This window comes from Heterodontus francisci, chromosome 38 (genome assembly GCF_036365525.1).
Source record: "Heterodontus francisci isolate sHetFra1 chromosome 38, sHetFra1.hap1, whole genome shotgun sequence".
Classification (NCBI taxonomy): Eukaryota; Metazoa; Chordata; class Chondrichthyes; order Heterodontiformes; family Heterodontidae; genus Heterodontus; species Heterodontus francisci.
Window position 1 is genome coordinate 26,071,440 of NC_090408.1, and position 15,686 is coordinate 26,087,125.

Consider the following 15,686-nt stretch of genomic DNA (forward strand, 5'->3'; position numbering starts at 1 on the left):
AGCACCTTCTATTTTATTTCAGAATTCCAGCATAAAGCAGTTTTTTGCTTTTATTTAACCATTATTTAAACTTGACTTATAGAATTTCCAAAATAGATTCTTTCTAAATGAATCTCTTTCATAAAATTGACTACAATACATATTGGACTTTGCTGTAGCAATGTAACTTACTATGGCAAATTATATATTTGCAACTAAATTAAATACAAATCATGAAGGTCTTACTATAAGTGACTCTGGATACAGAAATGTGGCGATATTCTGGCATTACTTCCTATAGTACTCTTAAGGGTTAACGCTTAGCCAGTTAATTTGGGTTTGTGTCAGGAAATTACTCCCTAAATGGTATTAACATAAATTTGGATGAGATCACTTTGGAAAAAAAAATTGTTACATTCAAAAATTCATTCTGGCTGCTTTAGAACAACGTTAGAAACCATTATTCAGTGCAGAGAAGGAATTGAGGAGGAAGGATCACAGTTTTAATCCGTTCAATTGAACTGAACTGATCGTGGTGTTTGGCACTTCATAACCAATTTCGAATCATTTCTAAAAATGTTCTCAAAAACCAATTATTTGAACTCATTCATTCAAGGAAAGTTCCAAGGAAGCTTTTTCTGACAGTGATAAACTGTGACCAAATTCATAATTTACCTTTGAGCATTTACAAAAATTCAGCCCAACAGATGACATTAACAGCAATTTGCCTGTCAATACCAATTAGCAATGTGGCTCCTTTAAGATAGCGGTCTGCCATTTCCCATTCCAGTAACTGTAGTACATTCAAGTGTTTGGTATTTGAACCAGTGAGTGACTAATGACACAACAATACTGATCCCAGATTTCAAATGTAATGGTTGTAATTATTCTACGCTTCATATTTGGTAACTTGTCTCATTCAGGCTTTTATACGTGTATTGATTTTGGTTTGCACATCTAGGATTATATTACACATAAACATATACACGTACTTTTTAAATAATGATTTGACTTTCTATTTCATACCTGGGCAAGAACTGCCTCTCTTGAACCATAGTATTTAAAGAATAGATGATCTGTTTGAATAAAGAGCTGACAAGTATTTTTCTCCTCTGCAGCTGCACGACGCTTTCTCAAAATAACTGGCTCATGATCATGTTCATGCTCGTGTTCATGCTCGTGTTCAAAATCCACAGGTTTCTGCACCTAAAGACAATGGTTAAACAGAAAAGAGAGAGTGGATGACAATATCCTTCTTTCAACAATAGCAAATTATGCAACAGTACTCGAGGTTCTAGGCCAGGGGATAACCAGACAATGATCCATGTTGTGACTACAATCTCTGGTTGGCATCTGCCCCAAAAGAACAGCCAAGGCTGCGTATTTCGCACTGGTTAGAGGGAACACCATATTTAAATACATTTGAAGATGTACTAGGAAACTGATTAGCCTGAGTATATGGTTGAAATGTTGAGAAATGAAAGGGAATTTAAAAAGACAAATTTTACCCAAGATAATTTATTAAACCATTAGACAGAACTACTTTCAGCAACTTCACCTGCATAAGTGGCTGCATATTTAATTTTTAAGTGCAAACAGATAAGTCATAAACCCACACAGAATACATTCATTCATGAGTACCGTCATTTAAAGCATATTCCCATAATACACTGGGAAACATGCCAGCCATTTTACCATTTTGTTTAATGGCAGTGAGAGTAGCTTATTCTTTGTTCATCGCAGAGTTGTATATTAAAAATGCTACATTTTTAAAAAACATCGGTACAAAAATTCATTTGCAAGACCTCCAACCGTACATGTAACAGCAAAAAACAAACTAGACCTCGATCCGTGAATGAATTCTAACAGTTTGGAGACTCTTATACAGTAACAATATAGCTGGACGTTTCAGCGTGGCAGCGTTTCAGAGAGTCACACAGCCATAAACGGCATAAAAGGAGGCTATTTGACCCATTGAGTCCATACCGGGTCTCCATAGAACATAGAACATAGAAAAACATAGAACATAGAACATAGAAAAATACAGCACAGAACAGGCCCTTCGGCCCACGATGTTGTGCCGATCCTTTGTCCTCTGTCAAGGACAATTTAATCTATACCCCATCATTCTCCTTTATCCATATACCTATCTAAAAGCCGTTTGAAAGTCCCTAAAGTTTCTGACTCAACAACTGTTGACCAGCAATCTGGTCAGTCTCACTCCACTCGATCCAGGTAGCCCTGCAATTTTATTTCTTTCAAGTGGCTATCCAATTCCCTTTTGAAATCATTGGCTGTCTCCACTGTTACGACCAGGTGAGAAAGAGGTCGAGGGTTCCCTTTCAGCCTTCACCTGGTCTTACTGTAACATGGCGGCACAGTGGTTAGTACCGCAGCCTCACAGCTCCAGCGACCTGGGTTCGGTTCTGCGTGCTGCCTGTGCGGAGTTTGCAAGTTCTCCCCGTGACCTGTGTGGGTTTCCTCCGAGCGCTCCGGTTTCCTCCCACATGCCAAAGACTTGCAGGTTGATAGGTAAATTGGCCATTGTAAATTGCGCCTAGTGTAGGTAGGTGGTAGGAGAATTGAGAGAAGGTGGGGATGTGAGAGGGAAGTGGGATTAATGTGGGATTAGTATAAATGGGTGGTTGATGGTCGGCACAGACTCGGTGGGCTGAAGGGCCCGTTTCAGTGCTGTATCTCTCTATGGGGCAGCACAGTGGCGCAGTGGTTAGCACCGCAGCCTCACAGCTCCAGCGACCCGGGTTCAATTCTGGGTACTGCCTGTGCGGAGTTTGCAAGCTCTCCGTGACCGTGTGAGTTTCCACCGGGTGCTCCGGTCTCCTCCCACTCCCAAAGACTTGCAGATTGATAGGTAAATTGACCATTATAAATTGCCGCTAGTGTAGGTAGGTGGTAGGAGAATGGTGGGGATGTGGTAGGGAATATGGGATTAATGTAGGATTAGTATTAATGGGTGGTTGTTGGTCAGCACAGACTCGGTGCGCCGAGGGGCCTGTTTCAGTGCTGTATCTGACTATGACTATTTTTTTTTTTATAAAAACACTATATTTTTAGCTCCCCTTTGGTGAATCCTTGTTCACAGCTTTCCAATTATAAAGCAAAGATACCAGCAAAGGCCTGCCCAGGTCGGGAAAAAGAATCCGATCTGAACTTGACCGATCCACAGTAGACCCGAGCCCGATCCAGCCTGAGTCCCTCCAATTTCACCCTGAACCCGACCCGACCATCCCTTTACTTAACGTCTGACTGGGAAGCTCCACGAAGCTGCAGCGCATGCATGATGTCATAGTGATGTCACTCGTTCACTACGCAGACTCAGTTTCGTCCCAGACTCCCAGCTCAGGTAAGTTTTTTATTTTTAATACTTACTGGCAGAGCACTTACCATGCGTATCCGGCCTGACCCGAGCCCGAAAGCCGGACCCGGAAGAGGGGCCCGACCCGACCCGAACCCGGGTAGCAGGCCTTTAGATACCAGCACAACAGGTTTTCTCAGGTTTAAAAGAAAAGTGAAGTTTATTAATCTTAAACTCTAATTCGGTTAATGTCTACGGATACGCGATGCACCCACGCTAGCATGCGTATATGATACACACATGCAAATAAGGACAGAAAGAGAAGAAAAACAAAGTAGAAAAGTTTGAGGCAATCTCTGAAGAGGGTTTTTTGTTACTGTGCTTTGAGCTCGCTGTAGAGTCCTTGATTGTAGGTAGATCTTGCTTTTCGTTGGGGCCCAGTATTCTTCTTAAATCTCGTTCACTATAGGAGACTTTTCTCTCTTGGGGTTCATCTGCCTTCAGTGAATTTTGGAGGTCCGTGAGAAAGAGATGGAAGCAGACAGGAGAGGCTGTGTCGAGCCAGCCAGGCGACGTCTTTTTAATTCAGGAGCAAACAGCTTTCTACCAGCTCTCAGTTCAAAACTATACAATTCAGAAAAAAAAACAAGACCGCCAAGCAGGTTAGTCATGTGATTAACTGGTTTGGCCACATCGGTTTGTGGATTGCATTGGAGCAGGGGATAGCGCCTTTGTTCCACGCACTGTTTATGCCAAAATGTCTTTCCAGCCAGGGGCCTGGCAACCCCTTGTCACAGGCCTTCTCTTCTTCCCAGCAACAATTTGAAGTTTAATGCCCATGTGGTGAAATTAATGTGCCTCATTCTTGGCAGGTGGGGGCCTGCATGACAACCACCCTCGAGCAGTGAGTTCCAGGTTATTACCACTTGCTGTGTAAAAAATGTTGTTCCTCACATTCCTCCTGCATCTTTTGCCCAAAACCTTCAATCTGTGTCCCCTAGTCCTTATACCATTTGTTAATGAGAACAGTTTTTCCTCGTCCAACTTATCTATGCCCGTCATAATTTCGTACACCTCCATTAAATCTCCCCTCAATCTCGTTTGCTCCAGGGAGAACAACCCCAGCTTTTCCAACCTAACCTTATAACTAAAATCCCCCATCTCTGGAACCATTTTGGTAAAGCTCCTCTGCGCCCTTACAAGGACCCTCACATCCTTCCCAAAATGTGACAACCAGAACTGGATGCAAGACTCCAGCTGGAGCCTAATAAGAGCTTTATAACAGTCCAGCATAACTTCCCTGCTTTTGTACTTAACGCCTCTATTTATGAAGCCCAAAGATCCCATCTGCTTTTCTAACCACTCTCTCACCACTCTGCCTACCATCCTCTGGTCTGAAAAATATCCTGTACCACGACATGCTTTGTCCTTAAGCCAATTTTTTTATCCAATTGGACACTGACCCTCCTACTCCATGAGTCTCAAATTGTGAACCAGCCTCTTACGTGGTCATTTATCAAATGCCTCCTCAAAATCCATATAGACAACATCCACCACATTCCCTTCATCAGCCTTCTATTACTTTCTCTAAAAGTTCAATTAGATTAGTCAAGCATGATCAGCCTTTTACAAATCAGTGCTGGTTAGCCTTCATATTGATATGGTTTCCAAATCAAATCTGTATTAGAACACTCAAGATCTGATGACTTTCACGCCTTTAGAACATCATTTGGGAGAAAAAAAATCCTGAGCTGTTGGTGATGGCCATGAATATTCTTCAGTAATTCAGCCAGGTTCTTCCACTCCCTCTACCAATCTTAAATTTTAGAAATCTCGGCTGGCCTATTTTGTGCATTGTTTTGCCACTAATTTTACTTCAGTATTCACTGTTTTTTCTCTTGTTCCTCCAAGGCTCTAATTGCACATCCTTCATCCCTCCTGCAATCCCACTGTGTAAATCTTCAAGCCATCTCCACTTGTACATTCCTACAATCTCAAAATTGCATTATCCCTTACTTTCCCAGTTTCCCATACTTTCTATGTCTTACAATTCAAGCCTAGCATCACCCAATCATTTCAATGTGTTTAGTCTTCGCTCTTTTTCGACTTTGATTGTATTCCAAATTATGGTTCTTGGCACTTGCCCTAGATTTCTCAATGAAAAACATACTAAAAAGACAGACCAGATAAGTTAACTTCCAACAACTGGAACAAATTTTGTTTCCAGATGTCAGTGTAACCCAGCAAAAACATCCTAAGATGTAGGTTTTCAAACTGATTCTTAAAGGGTACACAAAATCATTAGATTTCTGCAGTTGTGGATTTACTAGTACATTACTATAAAAATAAACAGAAATAACCTATTTTTTGCAATGATGTTTCCACTTTCTTTTAGGTAATGGATACGGTCTTTCAGAAGTTATAGTTAGAGATCTGTAACAGTATGTCAGTCTTCTTCTCTTCTTCTTTGGCCTCCTTGTCTCGAGAGACAATGGGTAAGTGCCTGGAGGTGGTCAGTGGTTTGTGAAGCAGCGCCTGGAGTGGCTATAAAGGCCAATTCTAGAGTGACAGACTCTTCCACAGGTGCTGCAGATAAAATTGGTTGTCGGGGCTGTTACACAGTTGGCTCTCTCCTTGCACTTCTGTCTTTTTTCCTGCCAACAGCTAAGTCTCTTTGACTCGCCACTCTTTAGCCCCGCCTTTATGGCTGTCTGCCAGCGCTGGCAATCACTGGCAACTGACTCCCACGATTTGTGATCAATGTCAAAGGACTTCCTGTCGCGTTTGCAGACATCTTTAAAGACAGCTGGTGGGTCTGATACCAGTGACGAGTTCGCTGTACAATATGTCCTTGGGGTTCCTGCCATCTTCCATGCGGCTCACATGGCCAAGCCATCTCAAGCGCCGCTGGCTCAGTAGGATGTATATGCTGGGGATGTTGGCTGCCTCGAGGACTTCCGCGTTGGAGATACAGTCCTGCCACCTGATGCCAAGGATTCTCCGGAGGCAGCGAAGATGGAATGAATTGAAACATCGCTCTTGGCTGACATACGTTGTCCAGGCCACGCTGCCATAGAGCAAGTTACTGAGGACACAGGCTTGAAACCCTCGGACTTCTGTGTTCCACGTCAGTGCGCCATTTTTCCACACACTCTTGGCCAGTCTGGACATAGCAGCGGACGCCTTTCCCATGCGCTTGTTGATTTCTGCATCGAGAGACGGGTTACTGGTGATAGTTGAGCCTAGTTATGTGAACTCTTGAACCACTTCCAGAGCATGGTCACCGATATTGATGGGTGGAGCATTTCTGACGTCCTGTCCCATGATGTTCGTTTTCTTGAGGCTGATGGTTAGGCCAAATTCATTGCAGGCAGCGGCAATCCTGTCGATGAGTCTCTGCAGACACTCTTCTGTGTGGGATGTTACTGCAGCATCGTCAGCAAAGAGGAGTTCCCTGATGAGGACTTTCTGTACTTTGGTCTTCATTCAAACGGGCAAGGTTGAACAACCTGCCATCTGATCTTGTGTGAAGGAAAATTCCTTCTTCTGAAGGCTTGAACACATGTGAGAGCAGCAGGGAGAAGATGATCCCAAACAGTGTAGGTGCGAGAATACAGCCCTGTTTCATGCCACTCAGGATAGGAAAGGGGTCTGATGAGGCGCCGCTATGCTGAATTGTGCCCTTCATATGGTCATGGAATGAGGTGATGATACTTAGTAGCTTTGGTGGACATCTGATCTTTGCTAGTAGTTTGAAAAGACCACGTCTGATGAGGTCAAAGGCTTTGGTGAGATCAATGAAAGCAACGTAGAGGGGCATCTGTTGTTCGTGGCATTTCTCCTGTAGCTGGCGAAGGGAAAACAGCACGTCAATGGTGGATCTCTCTGCTCGAAAGCCACACTGTGCCTCAGGATAGACACGCTCAGCCAGCTTCTGGAGCCTGTTTAAAGCGACTCGAGTGAAGACTTTCCCCACTATGCTGAGCAGGGAGATTCCACGGTAGTTTTTGCAGTTACCGCAGTCACCCTTGTTCTTATAGAGGGTGATGATATTGGCATTGCGCATGTCCTGTGGTACTGCTCCCTCATCCCAGCACAGGCAAAGCAGTTCATGGAGTGCTGAGAGTATAGCAGGCTTGGCACACTTGATTATTTCAGGGATAATGCCATCCTTCCCAGGGGCTTTTCCACTGGCTAGAGAATCAATGGCATCACTGAGGTCTGATTTTGTTGGCTGTTCGTCCAGCTCATCCATGACTGGCAGAGACTGGGCTGCACTGAGGTCGGTCTCAGTGACAACATTTTCATTGGAGTACAGTTCTAGGTAGTGCTCCACCCAGTATATGCAGGAAGATTCCCACACAGAACACCTGCAGTAATATTGCAGTTTATACATCCTCAGGCATGCCAAAGTACTTCACAGCAAAGGAAATACTTGAAGTGTACAACATGGTTGTTATGTAGAGCAACATGGCAGCCAATCTGATTATGGCAAGGTCCCACAAACAGCAATGAGATAAATGGTCAGATAATTTGTTTTAGTAATGTTGGCTGAGACATAAATATGGAATAGTGTGGTGTTTGCAGGACTGAAGTATGATTCAGCAGAGTTTAGTAAAAGATATGAGATTTCATGCTGTTGAAAACAATGAACTTTTTTTTGCTTTCATTTTCCAGTTCCTCTGCTCGCATGTATGTATAGTAGCCTCAAGTGAACAAAGTGCACAATACAATTTTCAAAACACTACAGATAGGACACCACATTTTCCCTGATCATCTTTGAATAGTACCACAGGACCTATGTCCAATTGAGAAGTTAGACAGAACCTCAGGTTAACATATCATCTGAAAATCAACACTTCAAACAGTGCAGCGCTCCCTCAATACTGTACTCAAATATCAGCCAAGAGTATGTGCTCAGGATTCTGATGTAGAAAACTTTAGAAATCTCTAGTTTCATCCAGTGTAGTACAGATTAAATAAATGCTACATTACAACTGAATTCATGTTTCAAACTAGAGAGGCAAGCTGTAATGTTGTAGCCTGCTCACCTGTGCCCTGGGTTCTTCTACAGCAAGCATCTGGTATTTCTTCATTCTTTCAAACACCGAATGGTCAGCACAGCCTCCTTCTGGCCCATACTTGTGAGGGTATTCTTGGAAAAAAGCAAACCACAGCAAATCATCTGAACCTGCTGTTACAATTCACCACAGGATTACAGAGTTGTAGCCACATCAGTACGTCTACCATATTAGATGCCAGCTCTGATTTTTTTTTTAATAATTAGAAGCTACAATTTTCTGAATCACTCGAAACCAAAAGCACCAGTCTTCCTACTTGTCCTGCTATTGACTGGTCATGGAAATAACTACATTTAATTTGATACGCCCCCGCATTAAAATTTAATGGGTGGTTTCATTCAAAGTTCTCAATGATTCACTCAAAGCAAGGGCAAGTATTGCACAATGTCTTTTTGAAATATTTTTCTTCGATTCAAGATTTAGCATTCGATTAGGAAAGTAATTCAAGTTGAAATAGCACAACGTAGAAATTAATTCGAGATTAATTATTGCTGAAAAGAGAGTCATATTGCTGAAGCTTTTCGTCTTGCAGTCATCAGGACAAATACAAGTATGCCAAGTTTCAAATGATCACAACAATTTATACTACAGGACAAAGGGGTGCTGATTGGCTGAGGCATTGCCATGGAGAAAGCAACAGGGAACTATAGCTTCTGGCTAATTCAAAAAAGTCATAAGGCTTGAACATATTCCTTTTGTTTGCAGAAAGGGAAACTATGAATGTACGTTGCTTCTAGCCAGCGTAAATGAGCTACATCACGAGTTTGACTGATTATCTTAAACTGGTTGTTAGTGTAGCTATTAGCGTTACAGAACAACGTTGTGCATAAATTTCAGTGGCAGTGCAATGCCAGGTACGTAGGCCGCACGTCCCAATGATTGGCTGATCGAATTAAACATGCTCCTTCGGCTGTTCATAATAGAGTACTGACCATATTCAATCAGTCCGCGCTTTCAAAACCCAAAACAAAACTGTTAGGTGTGATTCCACGATTGGGCAGCACTTGCTGAACAATCCTGAGTGCGCTAATAGCTACACTAACAACCAATTTAAGATAATCAGTCGAGCTCGTAATTTGTCTAATTTACGCTTGCTAGAAGCAAGGTACAATGAAGTTCTGTACTACCAAGCGACTGGTCGCGATTAATTCAACCACTAATTTGGATAAAGCAATTAGTATTTTTTTTGGGGGGGGGGGGGGCAGGAATAAGTGAATTTATTTTGTGAAGGGGCATTAACAAATTTAACCCCCCCAACCCAAACAACACACCAAATATTTCACAAACACAGGCATTTCTTCAATTTAGGAAGATGGTGTCGTTTAGGCATTAGATCCTTCCAGGGGCGAAAAGTAAACCATCAGCAGAGGAGTGTTTGAGTAGTGTGGATAGGGCTCCTATAGCTGGAACTAGATTTTCCTAATTTCCCTGCACAAAAGAAGTTTAAACCAACAAAGTGCGTTCCATAGAAGGTTAAAAGATTACTGACTCCAGATTAGGATTTAAATGCCCTGCTCAAAAGTCAATGCGTTAGTATTGTACAAGAAAAACTGATTGCCTAGCATAGCCATTTATATTAGATTTATTTTGCTCCTTTTTACTGGAAGTGATGGGATAATACAGTGCACATATAATCACTGAACTTTTTCCACTTTGCAGAGAAAAGCAACACGTGGTGGATACTCCATGTTGAATTACATCAGAATCTATTTTGAAGAAGAACTGCAACATTGACACATTGGAATCAGTTCACCGGATATTCAGAAAAGCTCCCATCTTACGGACGCATAGTCAATATTTGGAACCAGACTGCTGACATTTGAGCTTAAACCTGGAATTCAAGCTTTATATCCTCAGTCTGATGTTTAAATTTAGTGCAATACCCAACTAACTGTTTTACTCATTAAAAGGAAAATGCTAGAAACAAAATTCCCCATGTAGGCTTCATTTTAACAGCTATAATTGCTTAAATACTATAAAAAGGAAGTGAGGCAAAGTAGCTCAGCTGTGCTTTACATTACAAAGGCAGTGCAGAATGTGGGGAATTGCGTTTATACCCTTTGTGCACTCTCAGCTCAGTTTGCTGTAGGGAAAGACTGAAGTCTTCAAATCTGTTACTAGAGCTGAATTTATCAGTGTAAACACTCGGAGCCAGCTCACGAACACTAGTTCCTGAATGTCTGTGTTATAAAAATCTGAACTAACACAAAGCCACTACAGCAGTTTATGTAGCAGTCGTAAATTTCCAGCTCACACACCAACAAAATAGCCCATGTCCCCAATGCCTTTGTGCCCCTGTAATTGGCAATATTCTGGGATCTTAGTTCTGTTGTGAACCCTCCAACTTAAACACAAGTTAAATAACAGAATATTAAAACTACTCTGTTTCCTCCACAGTAGCAACTGAGAAAAAAAAAACTGAGATAAGCTTTGGCACAGCAGGAAGAAAACAAGTGCATGATTTATGTACCTGTACAAGATATTCATTGCAAATCTCAATATTTACTGCCACACAAAGGCAATGCACATAGTCCTATAGCTTTTACTATTTGCTTATTTATCATAATACTCATTATAAGCAAAAGATATTGCTTAGCACTACACTGTTGAATGAAATCTGTTGAAAGATTGCATTCTCTTAAATCAAAGCTTAATTGCATTTAATCTAACTTTCTTCACATCATGGACCCAAATGTTCTCACAGCAGTGTTAAACGTTTATCATCACCTTGCAGCATTTCTGCTGCACTTCACCAGAGAGATTACTCAAACACGCCTTTTACACAAAGAAAAATAAAACCAGCGCTCTGTACATCGCTCCCGCTAGTTCCTCATGCTGATTTGGAACCTTCTAATAGTAGCTCTATCAACAGAGCCAACATCTCTGAACACCCCTTGGTTTGTTATAGAAAGCCAACTGCCTTAAGAGGCCAATTTCTGATTATTATGTTCATTACAAGTATCTCAAATTAGCCTGTATACATATCCCATTAGTGCAATGAATTTTACATCAAAATGTTAATTTCTATATTTAAAATTATTCAGATTGGATAATCTTTCACAAATAATTTTTTTTGTTTTGACCATTCCTTTTAAACTCTCACACTGCAAGTGGAAAATCACTAAATTTAACAGCCCAAGATAACTCATTACATGTGTACTCAAAACATTTGCCACACTATTAGTTTAATACATAATCTATGACGATCCTCCCTCATTCAAGATCCAAAAACTATGTATACTCGCACCTAAATTGGGACGGAGGGTAAAGGAGTGATTGATGCATGGGCAAGAAATCATCAGGATAAAGATGAGAATGTAATGGCCTTTTTCACCCTGGATACAAAAATAGAGTGACTCCAAAACAAAGTTGATAACTGAGTTTATAAAGCCAGCAGATATGCAAATTAAAACAGAACATGTTTTAGTTATAGAGACACAGACAGAATGTGCTATTGTCAACACAGAAAATTACAGAAATCTAATGAGATAAAAATCTGAAGATCTCTCACATCCCAGCGTGAGAATTTATGTACCAGAGCAACCTCACACAATGACTTAATACTTAACATCAAGGGCACTATATAAAAGTCCCAAAGTGCTTCTCAGACTCACAAATCAGATAAAAACAGATGTCAAACCTAAGCAGGAGATATTAGGAGAGATCAAATCTGTCACAAAACTGGGTTTTAAGGAGGGCCCTAAAGGATGAAACAAACAAACTTATTAGCGAGAGGCAGCATGGTTTTGTGAAGGGGAGGTCGTGTCTCACTAATTTGATTGAGTTTTTTGAGGAAGTGACAAAGACGATTGATGAAGGAAGGGCAGTGGATGTTATCTATATGGACTTCAGTAAAGCCTTTGACAAGGTCCCTCATGGCAGACTGGTACAAAAGGTGAAGTCACACGGGATCAGAGGTGAGCTGGCAAGATGGATACTGGCTCTGTCATAGAAGACAGATGGTAGCAGTGGAAGGGTGCTTTTCTGAATGGAGGGATGTGACTAGTGGTGTTCCGCAGGGATCAGTGCTGGGACCTTTGCTCTTTGTAGTATATATAAATGATTTGGAGGAAAATGTAGCTGGTCTAATTAGTAAGTTTGCAGACGACACAAAGGCTGGTGGAGTTGCGGATAGTGATGAGGATCGTCAGAGGATACAGCAGGATATAGATCGGTTGGAGACTTGGGCGGAGAAATGGCAGATGGAGTTTAATCCGGACAAATGTGAGGTAATGCATTTTGGAAGGTCTAATGCAGGTGGGAAGCATACAGTAAATGGCAGAACCCTTAGGAGTATTGACAGGCAGAGAGCTCTGGGCGTAAAAGTCCACAGGTCACTGAAAGTGGCAACGCAGGTGGATAGGGTAGTCAAGAAGGCATACGGCATGCTTGCCTTCATCGGTCGGGGCATAGAGTATAAAAATTGGCAAGTCATGCTGCAGCTGTACAGAACTTTAGTTAGGCCACACTTAGAATATTGCGTGCAATTCTGGTCGCCACACTACCAGAAGGACGTGGAGGCTTTGGAGAGGGTACAGAAGAGGTTTACCAGGATGTTGCCTGGTATGGAGGGCATTAGCTATGAGGAGAGGTTGGATAAACTCGGATTGTTTTCACTGGAACGACGGAGGTGGAGGTGTGACATGATAGAGGTTTACAAAGTTATGAGCGGCATGGACAGAGTGGATAGTCAGAAGCTTTTTCCCAGGGTGGAAGAGTCAGTTACTAGGGGACATAGGTTTAAGGTGAGAGGGGCAAAGTTTAGAGGGGATATGCGAGGTAAGTTCTTTACACAGAGGGTGGTGAGTGCCTGGAACATGCTGCCGGGGGAGATGGTGGAAGCAGGTACGATAATGACGTTTAAGAGGCATCTTGACAAATACATGAATAGGATGGGAATAGAGGGATACAGTCCCCAGAAGTGCAGAAGGTTTTAGTTTAGGCAGGCATCAAGATCGGCGCAGGCTTGGAGGGCCGAATGGCCTGTTCCTGTGCTGTACTGTTCTTTGTTCTTTGATGAGAGAGAGGTGCAGAGGCATATGGGTTTGAGGAAGAATTGCAGAGTAGGGCCTAAACCACTGAAGGGACGGCCGCCAGCCAATGATGGACCAACTGCACAAAAGGTCAGAATTAGAGGAACAGTGTGTTTAGGGAAGTGGGAGGTTGCAGGGCTTGAGGAAGTTAGACATAGTGAGTGGCAAGGCCAAGAAAGGATTTAAATGTGAGAATAAGAATCTTAAATTTGAGGTGTGGGTGATTGAGGACCAATGCATGTCAGCAAGGACCTGGTGTGGGATAGCAGACAAGCAGCAGACTTTTGAACGCCTAAAGTTTCCAGAAGATGAGAGGCTGATAAGGAGAGCACAGGAATAGTCAGGTCTGGAGGTGACAAAGGCATGGATGAGGGTTTGAATGACAGATGAGCTGAAGTAGGTGATGTTCTGTGCTTAGAAGTAGCTAAATTCACCCAACGGGATAGGTCTTGATTGCGTGCAATGGAGCAAAACAGGTGACAGCGAATTGGCAGTTTATTTAACACTTGATGTAAAACAGGCTGCCAACACTCTCACCGGTTTCACACTATCGCACAAAGTCAAGATCTATTCCAATCTCATGATTTGAAGCATTCCAAAGGGAAGCCCTTGCATATTTTAACATTGATATCACTTCAAGAACTAGCACATACCTATCGAATTTGCAGAATAGATTGTGGACCCACTGAACATGGTTCTCATTGAATGAACAGATCAAATGTCAATGAAATTGCAGCTCCAAAACATGCACATTATTCAACTGAGTCTCCACATAAATTAAATATATCCAATGAATCCCCAAATGTATATAGTTGCTAAACTAAGCTAGCTCAATGATAATATGACATAAGGACTTCTAAATCTAAAGGTTGCTCGTAACTTGAACACAAGCCCCAACTGTTCTATGGCGTCTTCATTTGTGTGAAAAAGCTGTTATCTTCCTAGCAATGTCATGGTTTATTGGCTTTTTGATTCTTACTAAAATTGCACTGATTTGCACCTTAAATGAAATTGATGATATACAGCATATCTTTCTTACACCGAAATGAAGTGTGCACCTTCAGAACATTTGCAAATATGCTATGCAAAGAAAATTGTTGCAGTTACATCACTGTATTATTTATGCCAGTAACACAGCAAACTTCAGGAGCAGAGCAATAGATAGCAACTTTCTGCGTAGCAAAGGTCTCTGCAATGATGGAATTCAAATATTCTTATATGAATCTTATGAAAGTGCTTCCATTTTTTTATATTTTGCAAGGACTCGTGTTTTAAAATTGGGGAAATGGATTCATTGGAGGACTGAAGAGATTACACAGATGTTGAACTTTGTTAATTTTAAAATGGTCACTGGAAGGACTTTGGAACCTGGTTTAGAAACACACTTACTGGAATGTCACTGGAAACACACATGTCTTCAGCCAAGTAAACAGCAAGAGCCTTGGTGACTAGGGGAGTTGTTTACAGAGAAGTAATACGTCAAGATTAATGGTGGTCAAGAGTTGGTTTTGTTTTGGATATTGTTTTGAGTCAGTTGGGGTCAGCCTGCTAAGAGAGAAGACACCAGTTCATCCTTTCTCCACCTCTCAAAAACCCTGAGAATCCAATGCAATAGCTGAAACCCCTGATGCTACATTTCTCCTGAAAAGCCTGCCAGACTAATTCTCGAAGTCGCCTGAAGTGAACTGCTTCAAAAAAGATTCCAGTGATAGCTGTCTACGCATATTTGGGACGCCAGAAAAGAGACAACTTATCATTCCATATCTTCTCCTTTTCCTTGAAGGATTAACAAGTATTTGGCCAAAGTTTTTTTTTGTCTCTTTTGTAAAGAGATCTCTGCAGTGAAAACGTCTTTATTTTTTCTTTAGCTGGTGTGTGTGTGCGTGCGTGCGTGTGGCCAAGTTGGGAGGGAACGGTCATATTTCAATGTGTGTTAATGCTTTGCATCTTTACTGAATAAGTCTTGTTTTATAATAAACTGATAATTTTGTTGTTTATTAACAAAACCTGGTTGGTGGAATTTATTCTGAAATAAAAGTAGAGTACATAATTGGCCATATCAGTAAATGCATAAACATTTAAATATATGTCGTCACCCGTGGAGATGGGAACGAGAGAAAGACAGTTCACTCCTCAAGCCTCGGTCATAACAATCTGCAACCCTTAAAAATAAATTAATCCAAGTCTTACTTCGCTATTTTTTAAAATTTAAAACTTATTTTAAAAATGTCACTCTTTGGACATTTCATCTAATTAATAGCAGCAGAAATTGAGGTG

The 15,686-nt window shown here is 41.6% G+C and overlaps 1 protein-coding gene across 1 annotated transcript in view; it reads right to left on the reverse strand.

Moving 5' to 3' along the window:
• The window catches only part of adam10a (ADAM metallopeptidase domain 10a), a 157,186-nt gene that overhangs the window by 27,225 nt on the left and 114,275 nt on the right, over positions 1–15,686 (reverse strand). Inside the window, exons 5-6 of the mRNA XM_068017899.1 lie at positions 8,347–8,450; positions 1,006–1,185 (exon numbers count right to left, since the gene is read on the reverse strand). Coding sequence (XP_067874000.1) covers positions 1,006–1,185; positions 8,347–8,450 — 284 coding nt within the window. The remainder of the gene's footprint in view (positions 1–1,005; positions 1,186–8,346; positions 8,451–15,686) is intronic.